The following is a 16832-nucleotide window of genomic DNA, read 5'->3' as shown; positions in this document are numbered from 1 at the left end:
ATGGCCTCTTTAAAAGCTCATTCCGTCCGTTGCAGCATTTTTAGCTCGCGGTGCTATTTATCCTTCTAATAATACAATTGATGCCAAAATGAAAAACGAAATCGATAGATAACGTGACTCGTTTTTAAAACTTGCGGCTTTCCGGAATTTTTATAAAAAGGAAAATATTGACTGCTGGAACAGAAACGTGAATTTTACGACTCTGTTTACCGATAGTTAAAAATATGACACAATGGTCCACGATTTATCCTTAAACATCCTGCCCGGTTCGGAGGAAATTTAATTAAAAAAATGTCAACAAATTAGGTATCGGGGTGGATTTTTTATACGACAGGTGATGTTATACTGGCGTCTCTCGGGAAATAAGGGCGAAATTTTCTTGACAAGGGCACTTGGACGGTTTTATTTGTATGTGGCAGCGGATTATTTCGTCGGGGAAAAATCAAGAAGTAATTCTATTTTCGGATGTCTGGAAAGTGATCATTATTGACCAGAGATGTTTATATAATCCGTCTGCCATCGTTTATTTTTATTAGCACGAATTATCATTACATCAAATATTGTTTTCGTGTTTTAGGTAATTATTTAAAAAAACAAATTTGCTCCCCAGAACTGTTATTACCGCGATAAATGATACTTCGCTTGTTTACCTTGTTCATTGGAGCAGTCGTAACAACTTTCTCGGATAAAATGAGGATGCTAAAGAATAAACTGAAGACGATAATATTTAGCATAAACAAGCAAACAAAGCAAGGCCAGAATAAACTCCTTGGAATTTGTATCAACGGTTATTTAGTAATTAATTACGCCCGCAGTGCGAAAGAAGTAAACTGTTGAGATCAAATTTGTTCAGGTCGATTTAAGCAAAAACGCGGTTCTGGTGAGCAGGTGTCTTCTACCAATGTTGAACTTTACGTGGAGCGTCGTGACGCTCTCTCAAAAATAGAAAACAATGCAAACAAAATGTTAGACAGGAAATATGCAGCTTTGAATATGCGTCAGTGGAAGTGTCATTTGAGAAACGGCGACCTAATGGGAATATTCTCGCCCGTGTTCACTATTATTGACTTAAAGATTATCTAAAAATACACCGCCGGTGTTTTTTCGCGTCGCTAATTACCACAGGAAAGCTTTTAAGTCGAGAATGCGTCTATCTTGTTGGTTTTTCGAGGGGTGATATTGTGCCACGTAATTGAGGGAAAAATTACAATCGTGGAATAAAACAAAGAGTCGGAAGATTAGGGTGATGCGAGGAGTTTGATTTATGAATTGTTTACGGTACTGTCAGTTGCATTTGATTGGAAAGGGGAGGATAATCGATCATGTTGTGATCAACAAGAGGTTTTGTTTTCCATATAAAAATGAATAATACTAAACAAGCTTTCGTAATAGAACTTTCCGATTTCCTATTGAAATCCCATTAGTTTTTACGACAGTTTTGATGATGTCCTATTTGCATTCCAGTAATGCCCAATTGGAACTGTGCCAGATTGTAAAGCGTCGAAAAGAAGTTTGCAGAGCCGATTTACACTTCCTTAAGCATTGCATGGCGTAAAGAAAAATATAATTTAATTTAGATGTGGTGAAATTGCACATGGGATTTTATTGCCTAAAACACGAGAGCATAAACGGCTTGTGTTAAAATAAGAGAATGTTTAAGTTAGTTGAAGGAAGTTTCGAATATTAAAATCTAACATCTGCTGTCTTCACAATACAGTTTGGAACTATTTCCTCAAATTTTCCACGATGCCAGATAAAGTCCTTCATGCAGATAATATTATAGATGGATTTGTTAATACGTAAAGCTTCACGATTACTGAACGCTTAAAACTTTAGTTTATTTAACAATAATTGTAAAAAAGTGCAAAAATTTGGAAGAATCTGAGAATTCAAGACTTGATAAAACTGATATAATTATTTGCTCAGTTGAACAAATAAGCGTTCAATTAATAAATCTGAAATTTTTGTGGGTGATAAGGGGAACAATGATCTTTATTTTAACTTTTATCGCGCTAAGGAACATTCCTCTCATTCTAGGAGGTGCAGTTCTTGATCAAAGTTCGTGACCATCACTATCAAGCTATCTTTAGTAAAAGTGGTTTTAAACTCTCTACTTATGTAATGAAATTTTGTTTCAGAGAGGAAGTTATTTGTGGGAATGCTGAGCAAAAAGCTGTGCGAGAACGACGTCCGAACCCTCTTCAGCGGCTACGGCACCATCGAGGAGTGCACAGTGTTACGCGATACAGCAGGAAACTCAAAGGGGTGTGCGTTCGTAACCTTCGCCAGTAAGCAATCCGCAATCAGTGCCATAAAAGCCCTCCATCAATCGCAAACGATGGAAGGTTGTTCGGCGCCTCTAGTCGTAAAATTCGCCGATACACAAAAAGAAAAAGAACAGAAGAGACAGCAGCAGATGCAGGTTAACGTGTGGAACGCTTTGGCGCCCCAGCTTCAGACGCCGCCGCAGCAGTACAGTCCGGTCCTGTCTAACGACGCGACGTCTTTACAACTGCTTCAAGCTATGAGCGGCGGCTCGGCTCTTCTACCACAGCAGCTACTTACTGGTGCTGAGAATATATTAGCACCTTTGGGGGTGCAAAATCTGGTTACCTTGGCGGCGATGACTCAGCCGACGGCGGCGCCGTTATGTGTTGCTAATTTGTTGGGGAAAGGTGCGGGTGTTGATAGAACTTTAACTACGGGATTGCAAACGGGAATGTCGACGTCGGATTTGTCCACGTATGGGTCGCTTATCACCAACGCCACGTTCAATGCGGCCGCCATCGCGGCGGCGGGAAAACAGATCGAAGGTAGGAATAAACGAGGTTTTTCCCAATTAATCAATAATGTGCATTTTAATAACTGATAACTGCAGCTTGGAACACACTAAAATGTTTTTTGTAGTTCTAACAGGACTAGTCAAAATTTCCCCATTAATTTTAGAGACTCATAAAATTACACACGTGTCCTCGCAGGATTTTTTTCAGTTATGTAAACATTGGAGGCGTAAAAATGGTCCCGTCGCCGACGTGATTCTTGTTTTTATTTACTTTAATTACTCTATTTTACGGGGTGTCTGACATCACAATTTTATTTGTAATGTCCCTCGTCCACGTGTCCGCTTAAGTTCCAACAAGGTGACCAGGACGAAAACTTGCATAAACAATGGACCATAAAACAATTAAATTAGAATAATTCGACGTTTTTATACCACATAAAATAGTCGTAGACTCTGTTCATATTAGTCACCATTTTATTTTGTATTCCACCAGTGTTATCAACACTTTAAAGCATGGAAGCCGTATTGGTTGATAAGGTTAACCGAAGGACAAACGGCTTGTTGTTACCAAGTCGTTTAACACTTCGATTTTCAACCTAATAATACGTACCCGCACTACAAGGGATCAATATTTCTTATAAGTTTTTATTTATCAACATATAACGCATTAAATTTGTCCCCACCGGCAGCACAATCACCGGAGTTCATAGTCGAACAACTTTGTCAAGAATTATTTCGCGTACCGACATTTTTAAAAAATGATGAAAGATGAAATCGAGGAGAAAATATCGACGAAAAAATTCCCGTCACGACGCAAATTCGAACTTGTGAAATCTCGTTTGAGGGGTGAACGTGCTGGTCTTTCAGGGCAGATTTTTCATAATGTCAACAGGGTTTTTTGGGTTTTAAATTTTCATATTCTGGTCGAAGTAAATGATTAGTTATTTATTAGTGAAATAAAATCGCGTTTCACTTGAGTTTTATGGGTGAGTTTATTTGTTGGTTTGTTATAAACTTCTAACGAAATATTTTACGTTTATGTGACAAACACTATAATTCGAAAGCAAACAAATAAACACGGTCACAAAAAGAGGGTAAACATTGCATCTAATAATTACAAATATTTGCGAGTCATCTGAAGAGAAATTTCACTTTTGCTGCAAAATTGCCAGGTGTGGATTCTGTGAGCTATATTTTCCTTATAGGGAACGGAATTCCTTTTTGGTCGTTACATTCTCTAGAAAATTACAGTTTTACGTACGTTTTTCTACGATCTGGAAACAATGGACGAGTAAAAAGCTCCGTCTAATTCGATCTGACATTCAGTAACGATTTTCCAACGCCTGGAGAGTCATAATTCAAACCTAAAATTGTACCAACCTCATAGGCGAAGAACATAAACAGTTTATAGTAATTGAATGGACAGCTTCTATAAGCTGGGTGGAGAATTAATTCATGTATTAGTGCGGTCTAATTATTTATGTTGCAATGGAACTACAACTTGAAAATATAACTAGTTTGTTTTTGCACGTGGAAAATTGTAAAATGTCCCCGATAGAGTTTTTCGACCCCTTGGATGAAGTTTAATTGCAAACTTTACAACTTTGTGTAGTTTTCTAAACATTTCCGTCGTAAATCTAATTGAATACGGGAGAAGAAACAACTCACTGTTAACATGTCTGAAATGGTTAACCCATAAAAGTTGCATGAAGCAATTTCTCCACCACAATTATATCACCTTTTATTGGGTTTTGGGTGAGTATAAACTCGAGCGCGTTTATTGACTGTATTAGTTCTGAAATAGATAAGATAGTTTAGGGTAGTGAAATTTAAATTTCCAAGTAGACAATGTATTGTTTCGTAATTAAGTGTTTTCCGATAGGTAATGGGTAAGTGTTGCTTTGCTTTCTAGTAGTGTGTTTCGCGCAAATACGTACAATAGGTATTATATCGACTGGAATCAATACATTTGATCACCTCCGTTGGAAGCCTCCAGTTGTAGATTGCATTGCTCTTTTGTTGCAGGTCCGGACGGTTGCAATTTATTCATCTATCACCTGCCGCAAGAGTTTACTGATACGGACTTGGCGTCGACGTTCCTGCCGTTCGGTTCTGTGATCTCTGCAAAGGTGTTCATAGACAAACAAACAAATTTGTCAAAGTGTTTCGGTTTCGTGTCGTTTGACAACGGGTCGTCGGCCCAACAGGCCATCGCCGCGATGAACGGGTTCCAGATAGGCACCAAGCGGCTCAAGGTGCAGCTGAAGAGGGCCAAAGACGCATCCAAGCCCTATTAGCCAAAGAGACAGCCAGTCGATTCGTACTCGTACATGTACACTAGTACACCACAGCACAGTGCCAGTGTCTTGTGCCCATCTCAGGATATCATCTAGCTGCTATTTATACGAACTGTGAGATATTTTTACTAGTTAATTGCGGCGGTCACTCGCTGCTTGTAAATTGACAAAATGATTATGTATATGGCGAATGACGAGGATGTTCGGCAACAATAAGTGTTACGTTTTTTTTCTTTATTTGTCATATGTTTTGGTTCGATAGGTTTTGTAAGTGGTGTTTCGTGGCGTACGCGCGTAGACATCCTCTGTTGTTTAGTTCTATCGTCTAGGCCATAAATGTAAATGTTGAGTGATTATTTCGTTTAGTTCTGAGTCTACTTTATATTATCATTTATTTATATGAGCATGTATTGATGAATTGTACCTTTATTTTCTATTGTTGATTAAACCAAAGTTAGACCAAACACCCGACCAATGTCTTTAATATTATGCAGGGTCTTTACACTCACCCAAACCAAACAGACAGGTCTCAAGAGCTAACACTGCTTATACTCTCCAAAATTGTCACCTCTAACAATACAGACTTATAACAGGACTTTCAGTTAAAGTAGCTAACAATTATTGATTACACACTGCTATTAAAAACCTGTCTGCTTGGTGCTAGGTTGTCTTTACCACGTTAACTGTAGTAGCATTTTACCGCAGCTGTTATTTAGTGCTGTTGTAATACCACCTAGTGTCTACCAGTACTACTGTGTTTTTCTGGCGCGGTCCAGCAAGTGCCGTGGCGTGTGGCTTCTGTCTGTGTCTACTAATGTAAATGTCTTCATCTACAGTAAGTGGTTCTCATCTCACTAACACTAGCTAGCTAACAATCTAACCAAGACCATCCTCTGAAGATCGCGAGTCTACCAACTCCCACATTTTAACCTTCTAATGTCACTAAACAACCCGAATTCACTTAGCAAAGTTTCTTCTTACTCTCTCCAAGAGAATAAGAACAAACTATCGAAGAATCCTTAACACGCTGTACAATATAACCCAATAATACGACGTTTTATTACAAATGAACATATTATGATATCCTATACATAATTATTGAAACGTTATTATTAAGAACTCCTCGCAAAAGTCCATACATGTATCTCTCAACGAAACGATACAATTCCCGGTTAATAAATATTGCATTATTACACTACATGCTGAAACATCGGAAACGCATCAGCAGGTTGAGTTTGCAAATTACAACTAACAAAACAAGTACTGTTACCTTGAATAAGTCGCGAGATACACGCACGTATGCACTTTTGCTACTGTTACTAATACGTTATTATATTTATTTTTCTTTTATTAGGTGTGATCTCTTAAGATTTGCTACCACGAGTCAGGTGGTCGAGACCTGGGATGAAGCTCCGACGTTCGTCAAGAGACGGCATCATCCTTGGGACTCTTTGGGTGGAAGAAGAAGGTTGGGAGCTTCCGCCACTCGGCATTTGCTGAAAAGTATCCGAAACTGTGATAGTTTTTGAAGTACAAATTTTGTTAAGCTATAAATAAAACTTTGTAAACTTTGTATTTAATTTGTTTTTGTATAATTAGCAAGTGGGTATGACTGGAAACATAGGTATGTCGAACAAAAATGTCTAAATGGCCCAAAATAACACGTTTTGGGTGTATAATGACGACCCGGTTAAATATAGTTGTCTGTTTTTGTTACGCTAATTACGTATTCAAAAATATAATAGGTTCTCAATATGCCACGGAACTGAGAGTAAAGCAGGAAGGTCGCTGTAAATATCAGTTTTCTATTGTTTCCAGGTTTTTAACAAAGTAACACTATTAACTCCCAACAGTGGCTTATAATTAGATCTGTTGGGACACGAAGAGAAAATCCATTAATAATATTCTGACATGGTGAATATTCGCTGTTCGTTCCACATTTCAAAATTATCGTTTTATACAGGAGACCGATTATTTTTACATTCAAATAAGCATAGCCTTCGAAATCAAAATAGTAGCAATAAAAAATTCAAGCAAAGCACCGACAAAATTTCTACCGATCTCTTGCTATTAACACATCCTCGACGGAAGCACATTTTCACTAATACATTTTCAGTATGCAAAGCTCGTTCGTGGCCTCAAGCAGTTATAGTCTGAATAGTTTCAAATTTCGAAATAATTACAAGAACAATTTTAGTATTAACAGGGAGGTATTGAAGAGGCATATGCTCGTTTGTATTGTAATCGAAGGGTCATACGAACGTTTCCATTATCATGACAATAGCAGCCGTATTGACATTGACTTGGGAGGAAGTCGGTGGCCTGTCGTAAGCAGCTTATCGAAAGTGTGATTGAACAAAACAGTAATTAAACATGTTAGATAGCAAAAAGCGTAATTATTTCCAAGTGCAGTCGCGCCGCCCTGTGAACAAACTACAGACCAATATATTCAAAAAGGCGCGTCAGGGATTATTAGAAACTCAATGTATTATTAAAACTGGATGTCTTCATAAATGTTTCATGCGACGACAATACACGTCGTTTGAATCCTCATAATTATTCATTGTTGGAAAGATAATAACAACATTCGTGCTATTTCGTATGTAAATATTAGACGATAACAGCGCGGTGTTGTTTTTGGAAAGTAGCACACCGTGGATAAGCTGATACAAAAATGTACTTCCATGCCCTTTAAAAGAATTAACTACCGCCACGGAACCAATTGTTTTAAAATCCATCAACAAATATTTATCGCCACCAATTAAAACCCGCAAACATGAACTTAGTGCTAACTACTTTTGTTTTTATGTCGTGATTGCCTTGAGTACTTGGCGTCATTCGATGTCATTAATTGTTATGACTTTTTGCGTAAGGTGGATGTCGTGTTACCTGATTATATAAACAAAAAAAATTGTAGTGGAGCGTCATGTCAACCTGTAATTATTATTGTTTCATTTCGCAGGCGACCTTCTCACGTTTTACCTCATGTGGGTGCCTGTTATGATGCACATCATAACTCATGCTATGATTTACTATGAAATGTCTTTCACACCTTCATGATGATTCATTTAAAAACAGAATGTAGAGGAAATACCAAACAACATGGTGTGAAATAATAATGATCAAAAGAATCTTAGACTGGGTACCTGTTCCCTGCACATTCTAGGATTTTATGAGTAAAATTACAACCTTGTAAATTAATACTTCCTCTGAATTAACATGTGATGCAGTTTCGTTTTTCTTACTTACATCGGAATGGGCAATAAATTGAATGCGATAAAGTGAGAATGAAAGTGATGTTTAATCGACACAAAGAGCATCTGTTCAGAAAGTGCAGAATAAAGTATTGCTTTATGACAGGATGGCGGCAGCTTTCGGTGTTCGTTTTGTCACGTCTAAAAGAGTTAATCATAGAAATAAACCACCGATTTGATAAAAATTTCAATTATTTTTTTGCTTCTTACATTTTATGCAGTTTTTTTGTTCTGAATAATGTAGGTTTACGCTTCAAAATTTTTAGTTCATTCACATTTATCTGGGAATTTTAATTGGGCGTAGTTAAGCAGAAATCATCCAACCCAGAAAAACGCAAAAAGTGAACTAATCCAACCCACGTGCTTGCTTTTCGCATTTACGTTCTAAACGATCAAATAAGCAATCAGTGACTATTTATATTTTGGAATTAAACACAAATCTACCATTTTAATTCATTAGATTGTCTTTCATTCTAAATTATGTCTTAAAGGAAATACTTCTGTTGAAGAAGATGTTGACGTCCAAACTTTAGATTTTGAAATTGAGGTAAGTAGAAGATTTCTCTGTTGTGAATTGTTGTTTATTATAACAATTTATAAATTCCAAACGGGTTAAAAACGTTTTTATTTATTTGCAAAAAACATTCAATCCACAAACAGTCAAGTAAGTAAAGTAAAGTGTCGAAAATGATGTAAACAATTTGTTTAGAAGAGTGTCTCAAAGGGAAAGAATACACTATGGTAAACGTGACTTCTTCATTACTCTTTGAAACTTAAATTAAAACTTAAAAATTATTTTAAATGTAAAACTTTGGAAATGTGGGTTGGATGGATTTTTGCAGCACTACGCGCCCAATTAATAATTATTATTAATAATTAAAAAGCTGCAGTACGAACAAAACTTAAGAACCATAGATATCAGCAGAATAAAAAAAATTGAACAAGATGGTGCAGAATTTAAAGAATCTAAAGAATTTATAGAAAAAAGATGTGAAATCGACAAAGCATAAAAAAAAGAAACTGCAAACTTTGATAGTCCAGAAAATCTGGAGGCTGACTAAACATGATAATGTTTTCGTAAATTTTGTATACCAATTTTCAGCACTTAAATCATAACTAATAATATCGTTCTGTATTCAAATCGAGAATGAACTTCCCCAAACCGATCCATTCACAACTTAAATTGTTCGTATGTGCTCTGGAAAATAAACCACATGCTCCTGTTGATGCATATAAATAAATCATATTGAGCTGTTTCTAATTTTACACCTTGTGGGAGCCATTAATCACGGCTACTTTGCTTAAGAGGTCACTTGCGACATTTCTTCAAACGTACAAAAGAGAATTTTCCAAAAAATCAAATTATTTTCCTTCATTCCGGTGACTGTCACAAATCGAGCTTTTAAGTAATTTTCTCAAACTCAAACTGCCTAAAAAACTCGTTACATTAAGAGAAATTGCAGTACGTCGCAATACAACAATCTGTACAAAGAAGCCGAGTGTATTGATAGGGACTTAATTAGATTAAGGTTTGTAACGGACCTATATTTGCTGTTAGGCAAATGAAGTGTCATCGTGTTGCATTCTTTATAATGACCAATGTAACAATATAAAAAATATTCACACCAGGGATTTAATTTGTCTCATTTTCGCGTAAATAACGGACAAAAACGACAAAGCAACTATTGTTATGGCAATGTTACAATTCTCATTAAACTGATGAATCGCATTACGGCTTTTATTGTATCATATCAGTATCAGTATAATTCGTTTACATCGTCACCAGTCCGAAACAACGAGAAAGTCAGCATGTGAGATGAAGCACATGTGCGAATTACACCTTTTACATACCTAACAGTTACGAAACTTGCATACCAGATTCCTGCATTCGCCGGAGATATGTATTTTTTTCGCAACACATTTGTACTCCTTGTCAACAAATGTGTAGGTACCTTTATCATTATTGCAAAATCCCTCGCATGTATGGTTACATTATATAACCACGGTCTCTTTCAATAACATCATAATTTATATGCCGCACTTGCACAATAGTACCCTAATAAATAGAAACTTTTACTTACACTTCTTCGAACAAACTCCGGACGCATTTTCATCGCTGAATTATCTCTACCAAAAACCGGCTTATGCTGAGGTATTGAAGACATTATTGATCCAGCAGGATTTACAAACGTTATATTGGAAGACGATGACAAAGACATCGGCGTGCTTGTATGGAATCGTGGATTTTTGCCTGCTGACTACAAATTAAAACAGCAGACATGATTGTAAATACGACGGAGGCAAATACTGACACGAAGCATTGAACGCAGCTCTTGATTTTCTCTCATTAGGGCTTTGTTGTTTTTGTAGCAATTCATATACTCTTTTTTCGTGTAATTGTACTTGTTCAGAAGGGCAAAATAAAGGGCATTCCGGTGTTGGGTTTGAAACTTGAAAACCTTCAAGGTGAGAAAACGATAAGGAGATAAAATAAGGGATGTAGCAGCCTGGTATCTATGCAACTAACAATATGAAATTCAGACGCTTGTTGTTTCAGGTTTTCAGAGGCGCCCAGATTCTTACCACAGACTGCTGGGACTCCTCAAGTTCGTGTTCCGAATCTCCAGAATTGAAAACTACAATTAGTAGTAGTCAATTAGTAGTCAATTATGTACTGTGTACCTTTTTTATTCTTTTGTATAAATAAAGATCTGAAAGTTGCAAATTTGATGCAAATAACACTGCAGACATTGGACAATGTATTGTTGGTTGCATATGCACAAGGCGAACTCCGTTATTTGGGATTTTTTGATTATGAAAATGCGCATCTGATACTTAGACCCATTTAAACACGTTCTATTTAAGGTCCTAAATAAAACCACATCCCTTTTTCCTAAAATGTGGGTACTACCTAACTTACTTCAATAGCTTTTTTCAAGAGGCCCTCATAAGGCAAGAAAAAGTCAAGCACGCTTTTTTCGACGTCCTTATTCAACGGCATCACATTGCCCCTTTTTCTACACATAAGACATTCTTTTGAGGTCTCTAAAAGAAATTAAAATACAACAATCATTTTCGAAAACAATCAGACTTACTAATGTGCTCCACACACCTGTGGCAAAAAATGTGGCCACACTCTGCCAGAAAAAAGTTTGCTTGCGCATTATATTTCACACAACACTTGTTACAGTGGATCCAGTCGCTCATTTTACCCCGTTTTAACCCAAAAAACGAAATCGATTAAGAATGACAGATGGATTTTGAAATTTGAAGACGCACTCTTGATTTTTTACTAATATTACCAGAATTAATTAATTTTGCTCCTATTTCCGTTTGGAACCTCTTAAAACTGTCGATTAGTTCGTTTTCTGTAATTTTCATTAGTTTCCGTCGTAAATTCGAATTTAAAACGTACTGCAGTTAGTAACTTTCGTGCTACGACATGAACCAACAGTTGGCAGCTCTGGGTGGGTGGAGAGGTTATGTTGATGGATGAGCGATCTTGTTAATTTTCCCTGTTATCTCTCTAAATTGTCCATATCTTTAATTAGAGCAGAGCAAATGGATTTTATTTAGAAATGCAATTATGTTAGTAGGATATCAAGATACTGTTAACATTGTACAACTGAAATTCTCTTCCAGTGAAATTGTTAAATGTGTATCCTTGCAGAATTCATTGCTATAATCGAATTATACGTTTTCCTTAATTCGTTTTCAGATTCATTTAAATGTTTCTTCAGTAATTGAGTCGTGCAATGAAGTTCATAAGTTGTTGGCTTTAGTTGAGTGTAATTCTTCATATGCATTGTTTGTGTTCATTACCAAGAAGCCAAAACCAAGTAGTATTTCAGATCTTTCTATTGAAACGGCGATACCAATAGATTCTTATTTCTCCTGTGGTAAGCTACAACACTTTCTACCAATTTCTATAGTTTATCTTGTAGATACTGAACCAATTGAAGATTGTCAAAGTCATATTATTTTTATTGTCTCCTTTAAAAGGGGAAAACTGCAGTTTAAAATTGAAATTGGGGAAGAGAGTTCAAGTTTTGCATCCTCAGTTGTATGGTCCAAAGAAGGTATTAGTTAATCTCTTATCATAACATAATCTAAATACCTTATTTGATAGTATCATCTACAACAAAATTAGACTTTCATTGGCTTGATAAGTATACTTGCTCTACTTTAGATCAAAGTAATCAGAAAACTTCAGAAATGTCAGAGCAGGTAAGAAAACAATTTTTTGGAGAAGCATTTTTAATGGGAAATTCTCAGTCTTCAGATATACCAGTATTACGTCACCAGTTGGCTCAAGGACAAGCAGCTTCAAACAGAGAATCCATCTTAAGATACCAACTTAAACTCAAAGAACCTGAGTACACCCAACAACAAGAGTTCTGGTATTCTAGTCTAGTTGTCAAAGTAACCATAATCATTGCGACTTTTAGTATATTCGTGGGGACTTTTAACGTGAATGGACAGCCCCCAACTGTCTCGTTAAGACCATGGTTAAGCTGCGATGATGACCCTCCTGATCTTTACGCTATTGGGTTTCAAGAAATAGACTTAAGTAAAGAAGCATTCCTCTTTAATGACACTCCCAGGGAAGCAGAGTGGCAGTAAGTTTTCCAGATCGTGGCTTGGGAAGACTACAAGTTATTTTGCAGGAAATTTGTAATGGATGGTGTCCACTCTAACGCTAAATATAAGTCAGTTGCAGTAACTAGATTAGTAGGAATGCAGCTTGTTGTTCTAGTAAACGTCAAACACTACCAGTTTGTTAAAAACGTGTCAGTCGACACTGTTGGCACTGGTTTATTAGGAAAAATGGTACCTTCAACACTCGTTAAATAACCAAAGTAATGACGAATTTCTAGGGTAACAAAGGGGGCGTCGCTGTTAGACTAGAGCTTCACAATACTTCACTTTGCTTTGTTAATAGTCACTTAGCGGCTCATGTTGAAGAATATGAAAGGAGGAACCAGGACTACAAGGATATTAACGCAAGAATTAATTTCAGAAGACATCCTCCTTCTATCAAAGACCACGAGTAAGCCCCTTCCTTTCTTTTAATCAAACTACAACTAATTTTTCCAGACAAATTTATTGGTTGGGCGATCTAAACTACAGGATTACTGACTTAAATACAAATCAGGTTAGGACACTTCTGGCGAGAAGTGAAATGCTAACGCTACTTAAGGCAGATCAGCTCAATCAGCAGAGAGAGCGTGGAAACGTTCTATTAGTAAGTATGTTTAGCAGTGTTTGATTTGGTAAGAGCGCAATATTTTAACAAGCTGATAATCAAATTTGTGATATTTTGCACTGCGTTGACAATTTTTGTGATGGTTATCCCGGCGCATCCACCACTTTATCTGCAATTCATATTCCTGTATAAAGGCATTGCTAATCAAATCGGTAAAATATTTATTGCTTATACTGAAAAGTACATGTGATACGTGCGCGTTTATTTGGGAAATAAAAAAAAATCAAAGTGATATAAAAATTAAACTCACAGATGAGGAGTTATTTTTCAAAACTCAATAATTCCATTTCATAAATTTTTACAAGCCTTTAGAAATATCGATAATTTGTTCAATTTTCTTCAAATTTACTTCAACTATCTTGGCATAAGAAGGTAACACAATGTTTCAGCAAGAGGTTTTTCACTGAATAAAATATACACATTGTTAAATTCACCTAAAATAATCTCAAATTCACATTAAACCCACTGTCAGTCAAAATTGTATTTATTGATTTTTGAAAAATAACTCCTCAGATAAAAGATTCTAAAATTTTGGAAAAAGAACTGGCTAAAAACCAACAAAGGAAGATCCAGGAAAAATAAAATTTTTGATCGGTTTTAAGGAAAATTGTATCATTAAAAAATGTAGGATCTTGACAATTTCACATAATAAAGTCGAAACGCCTAAAAGATTCCAAGGCACCCAAAATATGCTCAAAAGTGAAAGAATGAAGTTTTCATATAGTACAGAGTGTCCGGAAAGTGGCTCACCACCTTGAAAGGGGGTAATTGGGTGGTCTCCCAGAGTACCAAAAAAATGTTAAAAAAAATTCCAGGCTCTGTTTTCGCAGGAGGACTAAAAGAAAATTAGGAAAATGGCAACATTGCTGAACTGTTCCTCCAATAATTTAAATTTCCAGTATTCAAAGCCATAGTAACGTTGCTGTTGTATTGTTGGGTTAGTCAGGTCGGCTCAATTGTGTCAACAGTTTTCAGGCATTTCTTACAAGATTTTTCCGATTTTTTTTGCACCATGCCTGTGCAAAATGTCCTTTAGGTTACAAAATCATTTGAACGTAAAATTATTGCACAGAAATCGTTAATTTTGGCATCAAACTTTTCCTCTTCAATCCATTATACCTCGAAAAATTGACGACATGGATTTTTTTTAACATTTTTCCGGTGATCTATGGCATTGTCCGATGACACAGTATCACGGTGGTGCGCGACTTTCCGACTGTATCAGACCTACATTTTTAGTTCCTCAGTTTTATTAGTTTGATGCTCTAAAATTTCTTTTTTTCGAATTTCGAAGTTCATACTACAATTTCATAATCATTCATTTGTGATACCACTTCGAATTTATAGAAGAATTCGCTTCAGTAACAACCTAACAGGTGGAACTTGAATTGAAGTATATACTTCTGTGTAATTTTCCACCTCTTAACATCCTTCCACCAAGTACTGCCGCATTGAATGTCATTATCTTTGTTTTGCCATCACAAAGTAAGTGGCAGTATTAAAGAACAAACGCAATTGCAATATCCTTGTTAAAGACGTGTGTTTATTTCTTTTTCGAAACGCAATTTTGTGATAACGAACACAAATATGCACGACAGTAATTAGTTGTTGTTGATGACACATCGAGACTCCAAACAACGCCTTTATTTGCAGGATTACAGCGAAGGTGACATTACATTCCAACCAACGTACAAGTACGACTTGAATACCGACGTCTACGACACCAGTGAAAAAGCGCGACCTCCAGCATGGACCGACCGAATTTTATACCGCGGTGAAGGTATTCATCAAATTGCATATCGTAGTCATATGGACATTAGAATCAGCGATCATAAACCAGTTAGTGCTCTCTTCAAGTCGGAAATTAGTGTGATTGACCAATCGAAATTCAGGCGGGTACATGAAGATCTTCTTAAGAAGATGGATAAGTTAGAGAACGAGTTCTTGCCGCAAGTTATGGTGGATCAAACCGAAGTTGTTTTCGATCTTGTCAAATTCCGAGAAGTACAAGCTCGGGAAATTATTATCGCTAACACCGGACAAGTACCTGCTGAGTTCGAGTTTATCAAGAAATTAGATGAAGCGACGTATTGTAAAGACTGGTTGAGGATTACACCGTTCTGTGGCACCATTGACCCCGGTAAGGCGAAACGACGGTTTTCGTAATCTAACTTTATCGTTTGTAGGAGAGAAATGTGATATCAAATTTGAAGTTAGTTTGGAGCGCGACATGGACAAAATATACGATATTTTGGTACTACACTTGAAAGGCGGCAAAGACATGTTTATTATCGTCAACGGCGAGTGTCAGAAATCCTGTTTCACGACGAGTATCTCCACTTTGTGTAGAACACCCGTTCCGCTTTTACAAATGACGGAGGAACAACGGAAGCAAGCTGTAAGTTACAATTACTTGTAAACAATTGGTGTAATTTGAAGGTCACAGGAAAACATGGACAGTCACGTCCTGTATTCTATACCACGCGAGTTGTGGTTGCTGGTTGACCACTTGTATCGCCACGGATTGAAAACTAAAGAGCTGTTTGAGTTCTCGGCGACTAATGAACAAATCGTTCGGATCCGGGATTGGTTGGATTATGGTTCTATTGAGCCGATTCGTATCCTTTTTATCATTTTTTACAATGAGACAGGTATTTGAAAAGAGTTTCCTTAATGATGGTACAGCTGGAAGTGTCCAGACAATAGCCGAGGCTCTACTGCTGTTCCTATCTTTCACGAAGGACCCTGTGGTACCAGCCGACATCCATGACTCTTGCATTGCTGCAGCTAACAATTACCAAAATTGTCGCATAGTAAGTTTAGCACTGTTAAACTAAGGTACTGATATTTTTTTTTGTAGCTAATTCAACAGAAAATGTCGGATGTTCACAGGAACGTGTTCTTGTACATTTGTATGTTTCTGCAAGAGTTGTTGAGACACTCCAATGATAATGGATATGACGCTAAAACTGTAGCTTCATTATTCGGTGATATTTTACTGCGAGACCCCATACGTAATTCAAAGCCCCAAGCCAACAGAGGAAAAGCTAACTTCATCTATAACTTCCTAGTAAATGACTTAAGCTCATCAATAACTCCCAATAAATAGACTAGTGATTGTATATAGGCAATAATTTATTAATGAGCGAGCACTAATACATGCCAGTATTTTTGTAGTCACTGTAATTTATTAACGAATTGTGACGCCACTCTAATAAAAGTAAGTAAAAGAC

The 16832-nt window shown here is 36.7% G+C and overlaps 3 protein-coding genes across 3 annotated transcripts in view; 2 read left to right on the top strand and 1 right to left on the bottom strand.

Annotated features, from left to right (window-relative positions):
* Window positions 1–5550, top strand: part of LOC148168247 (CUGBP Elav-like family member 1) — a 59870-nt gene extending 54320 nt beyond the window's left edge. Inside the window, exons 6-7 of the mRNA XM_088045442.1 lie at window positions 2139–2813; window positions 4808–5550. Of these exons, the coding sequence (XP_087901568.1) occupies window positions 2139–2813; window positions 4808–5079 (947 nt within the window). The 3' untranslated portion in view covers window positions 5080–5550. The remainder of the gene's footprint in view (window positions 1–2138; window positions 2814–4807) is intronic.
* Window positions 5551–6393: 843 nt separating this feature from the next.
* nenya (RING finger protein nenya) lies at window positions 6394–11540 on the bottom strand. Its single transcript, XM_088045459.1, has 5 exons — window positions 11429–11540; window positions 11254–11378; window positions 10646–10792; window positions 10415–10591; window positions 6394–6575 (listed from the first exon to the last, which is right to left on the bottom strand). The coding sequence occupies exons 1-5, from the start codon at window positions 11538–11540 to the stop codon at window positions 6444–6446; spliced, it is 693 nt and encodes a 230-aa protein (XP_087901585.1). The 3' UTR covers window positions 6394–6443.
* A 227-nt stretch (window positions 11541–11767) lies between these two features.
* Ocrl (Oculocerebrorenal syndrome of Lowe) lies at window positions 11768–16831 on the top strand. Its single transcript, XM_088045640.1, has 14 exons — window positions 11768–11991; window positions 12052–12232; window positions 12278–12412; window positions 12463–12560; window positions 12609–12733; window positions 12782–12952; window positions 13001–13163; window positions 13211–13383; window positions 13431–13578; window positions 15253–15739; window positions 15786–15997; window positions 16046–16217; window positions 16285–16412; window positions 16460–16831. The coding sequence occupies exons 1-14, from the start codon at window positions 11920–11922 to the stop codon at window positions 16706–16708; spliced, it is 2514 nt and encodes an 837-aa protein (XP_087901766.1). The 5' UTR covers window positions 11768–11919; the 3' UTR covers window positions 16709–16831.
* The last annotated feature ends 1 nt before the right edge of the window (window position 16832 follows it).

The sequence above is a fragment of the Gnatocerus cornutus genome, chromosome 9 (genome assembly GCF_029298725.1).
Source record: "Gnatocerus cornutus isolate USDA-ARS CGAHR chromosome 9, icGnaCorn1.1, whole genome shotgun sequence".
NCBI classification, from domain to species: domain Eukaryota; kingdom Metazoa; phylum Arthropoda; class Insecta; order Coleoptera; family Tenebrionidae; genus Gnatocerus; species Gnatocerus cornutus.
Note: the sequence above shows the minus strand (reverse complement) of the source record. Positions and strands in the feature narration are given on the sequence as shown.